Below are 9,515 nucleotides of genomic sequence, written 5' to 3'. Positions count from 1 at the left end.
ATCCACGAGCAGCTGCATGAAAACAAAACATTGTGATTGTCGTTGTTTCACCTCGACGACGTAAACAAAGGATTGACCTGAAATGCTTCTCAAGCATGTGTACGACCCCCCCCCCCCCACACCCACAAACATCCGCTCACACACACACACCTGCTACAGAACTGCTCGCCACAATAAAAGCACATTTAATGTGATAAAATGAGAGATCAGCTTTCAGAATGTTTTTTTTTTTTTATATATCATGAGGTGATTTTACAAAACAATACACAATAGCGACAATTAAATATCTGATGTGGGTATCAAAAATACCATAATATGTTTTGTTTTATTTTTAAAGATGCAATTTCAATATAAATATTTGTTTTCTTTCTCTCTGCACCAACTCTTCCTCTGGCAGTAACCGGCCCACACGCACTCAGTTTGACCTCGTGCACTCGCGGGGTTTCTCCGGCAGTAAATAGGATTCATTGCTTTTGTTTTGAAAAATAACGGACGCAGGAAATGAAACCGACACCGAGTCTGAGAGTCTACGTGTCCCGTAATCAAATCAATCAATCAATCACTTTGTGGCCCCCCCCCCCCCCCGATAAACCCTGTTCTCTACCTGGCCGGCACAAAATGGCCGACTGACCCGACCTGCTGTTTCTTTTACGGTATCGTCAGTTTCACTTCGTCTACGTTGCAGAACACTCGTCGATAAACTCGACCAAAAAAAAAGAAGCTTCTTCCTGCTGAGAGAAAACGATCTAAACAAATATTTAATTAACACGATCCTGCTGTAGTTAAAAAAAGACCCACAATGCACTCTGAGTGGACTACTTGATTAGGAGACCGACTTAACTTCCTCGTGTGGACACAAACGTTTCCTTTTGTTACGTCTGCTGGATGCGTGACACGTCTCCGCCCCCTAGTGGCCAAAAAGAAAAACCAACCATACAGATTAATGTAGCTTTAAGTGTTTTTGTAACGGCAACAAAGCGTCAGTAACAGAACCGGTGGCTGCCGACATCGCCGGGTGAACGCGCGCTCCGCCCCCTCTACGGCTCTGTCGTGTTAGCCGCCACCACCGCCGCGACCTCCGTGACCTCCGCGACCTCCGTGACCTCCGGCGGCGTCTCGGGGCTCTCCGGACTGTCCATCCACAGCTCCATCGACTCCTGAGTGTCGAAGAACTCGTCGGGCCCCTCGGGGGACTGCGGCGTCTGGGAGCTGGAGCCGGCCTCGCTGCTGCTCTCCCGGAGCTCCAGCAGCACGGGCAGCGAGCCGGGGAGGCAGTAGCCCTCCATGCGCGCCAGGGCGAGCTCCGCCAGCGCGGAGCACGGCGGCCTCGGGCCCATCGCGTCCGTCTCCACGCCGCCGGCGCCGTCCGCGGGCGCCTCGGCGAGCTCGTCCTGCGCTCGCTCGCCGTCATCGAGCCGCTGAGCGGCGACGCCGCAGAGCTCGCCGTCGTCGTCGTCCTCCGGCGAGTTGTTGGGAGTCAGAGGGACTTCGCCGGGGTTGGAAGCGGCGGCGCCCGTCGTGTCGAGGCCCGACGGCGACTGAGCAGAGGCGTTTTGAGAGTGAGTCTCCTCGCTGCTCTGAGGCGTGAGGGAGATCTTGTCGCTGAAGCTGAAGCGCGGCGACGTGTCCGCCGTCGTCGGGGACGACGGGCCGGCGCTCGACACCGTGCTGGACGGACCGCTGCTGTCTGCAGGACGGGGAGACACGCACGTTAAACCGTTACCACGACGGGTTCAAATGTAACCTGGTGAAATGCAGTTTGCTTTTTAGAAACTTGAATAAATAAAAAGAGAAAGAAAGAAAAGGAGGATGCTGCGATACTCACACCAAGGAGGTCTGTCGGAGCGAGAGCGCAGCGTGATGGATGACGAGAGGACCCTCTGAGGGATGTACGAGTCCACCGACGGCTGGTTGTGCGTGTCAAACATGGCCGACAGCGCTGCGGGGAGAAAAGCAAAAGGCTCACTAACGATGACCGCGATCCACGCGAGTGAACGACGAGCACGCGGCGCCGGGCCTCTGACCTCTGGTGGTCCTGGTGTGCGGATCCCCGGCGCTCTCGCACACGGCGGTGAGGAACTCGTTGACCTGCTTCAGCGACAGCGAGTTGTGCAGCGTCTCCAGCGGGTAGATGGAGGGCACCATGGAGCAGCCTTCGAAGCCTGGGGAGGGGGGAGGGGGGGGGGGGGGAGACACGGAGCCCGCGGGGGCAACATCAGGCCTCGGTTAGACCGGTCAGAATGACACTCAATGACACCCCTCAACGCTGGGCTCCGAAACCTCCTGGTTCTGAAACGGGGGGCTGGGGGGGGCGTAAACCCCCGTCAGCCTCTAACGGTTCATTTCCACGCAGGCAAGTTGCAAAAACAACATGCTGGACGCCAAGACTCCATCATCAAAACGTCAACAAGTCCACTCGTCATCAAAACCACCGCGCTGCGTTTGCAGAAGCAAGCAGGTCTGTGTGTGTGTGTGTGTGTGTGTGTGTGTGTGTGTGTGTGTGTGTGTGTGTGTGTGTGTGTGTGTGTGTGTGTTCTAACGGCAGCACACGGCGGTTAAAGTCGGTCCAACACGTGTTATCCACAGCAGCTCATCCACTGTTAGTTCAACCAGTTCACGCTTCACAACAACAACAACAACAACAACCCACAGCCTTCATTGTAGAAACCCAAACCCACTTTCCTTTGTGCGTTTCATCTGCACCGAGGTTTGTGAAGCAGGAACAACACACGCTGGTTAGTGTGGTGGGACACACACACACACACACACACACACACACAACCGGGTTCTGTACCTTTAAGACGACACGGAGGCTCATGAGAGCCGGAAGAATGAATGGAAACAATTTAAATGAAACTCTTTCGTCTCGACTCCCGTTTGTGTCGCCCGAACATGAAAATACTCATTTTTGTTGATGACGTTTCTATTGAACTGTATTTGTGTGTCGGGGTGAAAATTATGAAGAATATTGGTCCAAATGTGGTTGAAAAATAAAAGTACATTCTAAAATAAGCAAATCGAGACGATATAAAGCGTTGAGAGCTAAGACCTTATAAGATGCTTATTAACATTAATATCTGATCAACACTAAGTATATATATAAGTGTAATAGCGTCATAAACACACTGACTGATAGATTATAAGACATTATTAAGCATATACACAAAATTTATCAGTTTGAATCTCCATTTACGTGAAAATTATTCAAAGTAAAAAATAAGTCAAATATCTAAGATGTTTGAGTTTTTTTCAGTTCCTCCTCTAAAATGTTGCATTTTTATGTAATTATTTTAACACATTTGATCATTTTGATTAATTAACCCCAACAATGCATTGTTCTCACTGTAAAGTAAAGTATTTATCTTAATAAAACTACTCATGGGGTAATAATAGGTTAGTCAACGCTATTTTAAACAACTGTAAGAAACTCATAAGGCTATTATTCATATTATTAAGCATTCCATCAACAGTTATTACGAGTTTCTGGATTAATAAATGTTTTATAGTACAATAATTACGACAGTCTGTATTTTCTGCACGTTTCCTTCCACAGTAAAGTAAAGTAAAGTCTAACCTGAAGTATTAAATGTTGGACTCTTTTAAAAACTGATATTTCAACGCACGCAGTTTATTGTTGTTTACAGCCTCCTGTTGTTGACAAATTCATTTCAACCCGCGGTTTCTTGACTTCACATCTCGGAGACATTTTAAATATTAGTTTTTAAATTGTCTGCGTTTTCTCGGTTGCGTGAACATGTTTACATTTCTTTGTATGGTTATGGATCCTAAAAGAAGAAGAAGAAGAAGAAGTAAAGATCCGGACGCCACTGCAGAAGAAGAATCCGCTCACGGTTAATCTGCATCACCACGGAAACAGGCGAGCATGCAGGAACACCAGAGGGGGGGCGGGGGGGGGGGGCTAACAGTACCGTGGAGGTACTCTAGGGGGTCTTGGCCGGAGACGAGCCAGTTTTTGAAGAGGCGGAGGTGGTAGGAGCACTGGTGGAGGTGGTGGGCCAGGGCCCCGTCCAGAGAGAGGTGGCTGGAGAAATGCCTCAACAACTGGGCCACACGGCGCTCCTCCAGGGGCTCTGAGGAAGAGGAGGAGGAAGAGGAAGAGGAGGAAGGAGTAGGAGGGAGGAAGAAGGAGCAGGAGGAAGAGGAAGGAGGAAGAATAAGAGGAAGAGGGAGGAAGGAGTAGGAGGAAGAAGGAGCAGGAGGAAGAGGAAGGCGGAAGAATAAGAGGAAGAAGGAGCAGGAGGAAGAAGGAGGAGAAGGAGGAGCAGGAGGAGGAGAGGGAGGAGCAGGAGGAAGGAGGAAGAGGAAGAGGAGGAAGAGAGGGAGGAGAAGGAGGAGGAGAGGGATGAGAGGGAGGAATAGGAAGTACAATACAGATGAGGGGAAATAAAAGTGTTGGGAGGAGGAAGGAGGGAAGGAGGAGAAGTGTAGCGTGAAGGAGGCGGCCAACAGCTCATCATGGCCGCCTGACGTCCGGAGATCAGAAGAAGAAGAAGAAAACCAGTTTCAACAGCGACGTTTAAGGCGCTGCAAAATTAAAATTAATAAAAATAAATAAATCATCCGGCACTCCAGCGAAGCTCGGAACAATAAAATAAAAAACACATCACGTCGCTCCTCCACAACAATCCGATTAACGAGAATCCACGAGAGCGGCGAGTGTGACACAAAAGACGTTTCGCAGGAAGCGGCGTCTCAACTCTTGCACAAGAGGGGGCGGAGCCACCGCTACAGTGGGCGGAGCCACCGCTACGGTGGGCGTGTCATCTTGTGTTCCAGTGGCGAACAACATCAGTGAGAGAGAAGCCTGAAGCCTGCGTGTGTGTTACCGAGTGATGTCATCAGTGTGATGTCATCAGTGTGATGTCATCCCAACAGGAAGTGATCACACGCCGACATGGCGGCAAACGATCCAACAGCAGAGAGAAGATTTACAAAAAACCCAAAACTATTTAAACCAGCTGGTCAAGGGGAGGCAACAACAACAACAGAAACAACAACAACAACAAGGTAGCTGGTTCATGGTGGAAGCTTCCCGACGGTCTCGTCGATAAATGATCCCCAAAAAAATCTTTTTATATAATCAGCAAAGTGGAAACATTCGTTTGACGCTTCATCCATAACGTTCACATTTTAAAATTAAAAAGCTTTCATTCATTCGGTTCTGCACATGTAGATCGAGCTACTTGTATTTTACTATTTGTATAATTATTAATAACACGTTTACAAAACAAGGTCTAAGTAGACGTTTGGTAATTTAAAACAATAAAAGTACTTAAAGCTTAGATTTTAGATTCTGTGGCTGCCAGAGATTATTTTGACTAGTTTAATCAAAACATTTCCAATAACTTTATTGATAAACGCTAGATGTAGTAATTTAAAAAACGAAATATTCAGCTTGGAACCACATTTGTTGTCATTTAGCCTTTAAAAAAAACCAACTATTTATTGTTGTTTGCTCGCCGCACACATTCTTTAAATAAAGTGTATTTAATAAAAAAAATAATAACTCGTGAATAACTTTTACTTCAAGCGATGACGTCGTAAAATATGACGACCGACATCCGAAGCGATCGCCCCCGAAACCTCAAAAGAAGTCTTTAAAAATGTGAATTAATCAACTAATTAATTATGTACAGCCCTATCGTTCACAATATTACTATTAAATATACATTTCCCCTTTTTTCAAGTCATGAACACAGTGAACAACCACGTCTGTGCACGAGGACACTGAAAACAGAACTGAGGAGGCGGGATGAACAATGCTGTGAACCCAGAGCCAATGAGAGCTGATCCTGGACCAGCTCTCATTGGCTCTGAACAGAGGAAGGGGTTAAACATTCACGTGCTGCTGGTTTAACAATGAGCTCAATGCACCAGCTTAAAGGATGTGTGTGTGTGTGTGTGTTTGATGATTACTGTGTACACATGCACACAAGTCCACAACAAACAAAACAACAACCCAGTTATTGGTGATCAACTCGTATGGATTGTATGCAGGATGTTGGACAGGGTTCCCACCCTCGGTACGGACCTCCATCTTAAGGCTCTTTGATCGGTTAATAAGCTGCTTTTTAAAAAACATGAAAATAATGACGACTGGTTGCTATAAAAAAAATGTTTTAAACAGAATGGCACATTATTATTATTAATATAAATATATATAAATAATATACACATATTTAAATAAATATATATAAATAATATACACATTTAAATAAATAATAATATATATAAATAATATACACATATTTAAATAAATAATATATATATATATATATAAATAATAATATACACATATTTAAATAAATAAAATATATATATATAAATAAAATATGAAGGAACCACATCGCTCCAAATATATGAATCATAGTATTTGTCCATATTTAAAAAATAATTAAGAAAGATGTTTTGTTTGTAATTGTGTGATTTTCTTTGGGAGTTTTATTCTTGTAGATTGAAGCAGCTCTTGAATAAAAGACCTTCAGAACTGGCCCTGTGAGTCAGGCGGTCTCATAATAAAAGGTATTCGAAGAAGAAGAAGAAGAAGAAGAAGAAGAAGAAGAAGAAGAAGAAGAAGAAGATAATCACTCTGATGGATTATTTTTGTGCGTAAAAAGACACAAAAGCCCAAATGGACGACTCCTGGGACCATTCTCCATTATATTTAACATATTTATGTCGGCCATCTTATTCAAATTAATGTTGTGGGACTCGACAGCGGAAAAAAAATTGCTCTGAAAAAATTGCTCCAAAAAAAAGAGGAATAAAAAAATAAAACAAAACATACCGACATGCAAAAATAAATATAACATTTGTCACGTGTGCGAGCCGCGTGAAGACATCTTCACGTCTACGAGGCCTTTGCAAACATTTTTTTTCTCCTAATTTATTAATACTTCACTAATTGAAGTGGCCAGTGGGAACCCTGGTAAGAAACAGAATGTCAGGTAGAGTTAGACAAGTCCAGAAGCATTATGGGTAAACAAAAAAAAATCAAAATTAGAAAAAAAATATAACAGAAACCTGGAATGCTGGAGGGCCATGTGGAAGAAAATTAAATAAATTAAAAAATAACCCATAAAAAAGGTCAAGAAACAAGTTTTGAAGACATGCAAGACAAAAAAAAGGGAGGTGAAGTGGAGAAGTACTTGAAAGAAGCAGACGTACCATTAGTCGGATACTTTGCAAACGACACAGAAAATCGTTTTACTGCCGGCAGAGACAACAACTCTGAGGAAATAAAAAAAATAAAAAGTAAAAAGAAATCACTAGTGTTACTCGGAGCCACAGTAACTTGTATATAAGTCATTTAAAATCATGTCCCTGCTCTAATGTGGAGAAAGGAGTGGTTTTAAGAATCAGTCGGTGAAGAAGACCCGACTGAAGTTAGGAGACATGTTGGAAGATGGATGGAACTTATTTCTGGGGACGAAGTGAGATGAAATGTTTTAACTCAGGAGGCCACGAGGCCACGAGAGGCCACAGGAGGCCGCGAGGCCACGAGAGGCCACAGGAGGCCGCGAGAGGCCACGAGAGGCCACGCCCAGAACTATAGAGACGAGCTCGACGACCGGCCCCTGAACCCTGATGGAGGTCTCAACCACGACGGGGTGAACAACAATCAGTGAAATACCGCTCAACCTCATGCACAAAATAAATAGATTATTTTTTTTATATATAAAAATATATATATATGTGTATATATGTGTATATATATATATATATATATATATATATATATATATATAAATAAATAAAATAAAGATGGTTCAGCATGGAGGCAAATTGTGTTAAAAAAAGAGCGACATAGCGGGAGGAGCATGCACTGAATCAGCACAATGTGTGCACGCTGCACCGCATCCAGACGCTTCCTTTGAAGAAAGAAAAGGAGGTGGAACAAGATGGATGACAAAGCCCAAACAGCGAGGGGGGGAGAGGGGGGACGATACCGCACTGACATCTGCTGGACGACACGACGACAAACACCATAGTGACATTACTCAGAATTATATCTGCACACAGTTACAGCCCCTAGATCAGCAGAGGGCCGACTAATTCAGAAATAAATAAAATAAAATGGACACGTGGATGATGAGAATGAGTCAAAACCACCCAACGTCAGATTTGTCACTCTTCTGTGAATGTTCCTCAGCAGCCGGCTCGGCGACCACGTTTACATGCATCAGACACTCTAAACAACAAGCTGTTTACGCGCGTTCCACTTTACATGCAGCACGTCAAGTGCCACCACTTCTTTGCGTTTAAATTTAAAAAGAACGCTCCTCTAACAGAACAACAACAACACGTCTTCCTCTGAAAATCATTCGGGAGCAAACTCAGAGTCAGAATACCCAAACGGGAAATAAAGATGGCGGCACGTCGACCACTGAAACAGGAAGTCAGCGCAGCCGCGCTAAATAATATTTAAACTGAAGAAAACATCGGAGGGTGATGAGTTTTTGAGAATGAAGGAGAAGTTTAAAAAAAAAAGAAAAAAAAAGGGAGACGCACTAATGAGCAGCGGCTTTAAAAAAAAAAAAAAGACAGAATATAAAATATCAAGCATTTAAAATAAAATAATCTAAGAATGACGAGTTGCAACGACAACAGAAAAACAACCAGCGTCTACAAACGACTCCACAAAACCAAGCGCACACACACACACACACACACACACACACACACACACACACACACACACTGACTGGTCTGTGGTAGGAGAGCGGTCTCGAACACACGTACCGTCTTTGTAGGACAGACTGCCGGCGGAGAATTTTTTGCGATGTGCGCGTGCGTAGTCCTGCAGGTTAGGGGCGCTAGAGGACCCACCTAGGACAGTGGTGCTGAAGAGCCCGGCGCACTGAGAGCCTGCGAGGGGGGGGGGGGAGGGGGAGGGGGGGGGGGAGTTAGTCATTACTGACATGTCATGCTGTTACTCAAACAACAAGAGAGAGAGAGAGAGAGACAGAGAGACAGACAGGCACAGGAAACCAGGCATCTCGTACCAACGGCGCTCTCCACATCGGGCCTCCTCGCCACGAGGAAGGAAGGAGGAAGATTTTAATGGCCGCCGACGAGGCTAAAGAGGGAAAATCCACCCTGAAATCATGTCATGGTGTTTATGATGTTCAGTCGAATGCATTTAAGGGCAATTTATCGTTAGCTATTTTTTTATCTTACGATGTATAAACAGGACTTGATCATTTTTACGTTATCAACGTATTGTACGATATATACGACTTGATCATTTTTACGTTATCAACGTATTGTACGATATATACGACTTGATCATTTTTATGTTATCAACGTATTGTACGATATATACAACTTGATCATTTGTACGTTATCAACGTATTGTACGATATATACGACTTGATCATTTGTACGTTATCAACTTATTGTACGATATATATGACTTGATCATTTGTACGTTATTAACTTATTGAACGATATATATATATACGACTTGATCATTTTTATGTTATCAACGTATT

General features: G+C 44.3%; 1 protein-coding gene across 10 annotated transcripts in view; it reads right to left on the bottom strand.

Moving 5' to 3' along the window:
- ppip5k1a (diphosphoinositol pentakisphosphate kinase 1a) overlaps positions 1-9,515 on the bottom strand; it is a 29,641-nt gene that overhangs the window by 425 nt on the left and 19,701 nt on the right. For 4 of the 10 annotated variants that reach the window (XM_034529830.1, XM_034529831.1, XM_034529834.1 and 1 more), the window contains exons 26-30: positions 8,764-8,889; positions 7,189-7,251; positions 2,025-2,162; positions 1,826-1,939; positions 1-1,687 (exon numbers count right to left, since the gene is read on the bottom strand). The exon at positions 1-1,687 is cut by the window's left edge and continues 425 nt beyond it. In XM_034529830.1, the coding sequence (XP_034385721.1) occupies positions 1,038-1,687; positions 1,826-1,939; positions 2,025-2,162; positions 7,189-7,251; positions 8,764-8,889 (1,091 nt within the window). In that variant the 3' untranslated portion in view covers positions 1-1,037. The remainder of the gene's footprint in view (positions 1,688-1,825; positions 1,940-2,024; positions 2,163-7,188; positions 7,252-8,763; positions 8,890-9,515) is intronic. The other 6 variants (XM_034529832.1, XM_034529833.1, XM_034529836.1 and 3 more) reach the window with 2 other exon arrangements.

This window comes from Cyclopterus lumpus, chromosome 3, assembly GCF_009769545.1.
Source record: "Cyclopterus lumpus isolate fCycLum1 chromosome 3, fCycLum1.pri, whole genome shotgun sequence".
Taxonomy (NCBI): Eukaryota; Metazoa; Chordata; class Actinopteri; order Perciformes; family Cyclopteridae; genus Cyclopterus; species Cyclopterus lumpus.
Note: the sequence above shows the minus strand (reverse complement) of the source record. Positions and strands in the feature narration are given on the sequence as shown.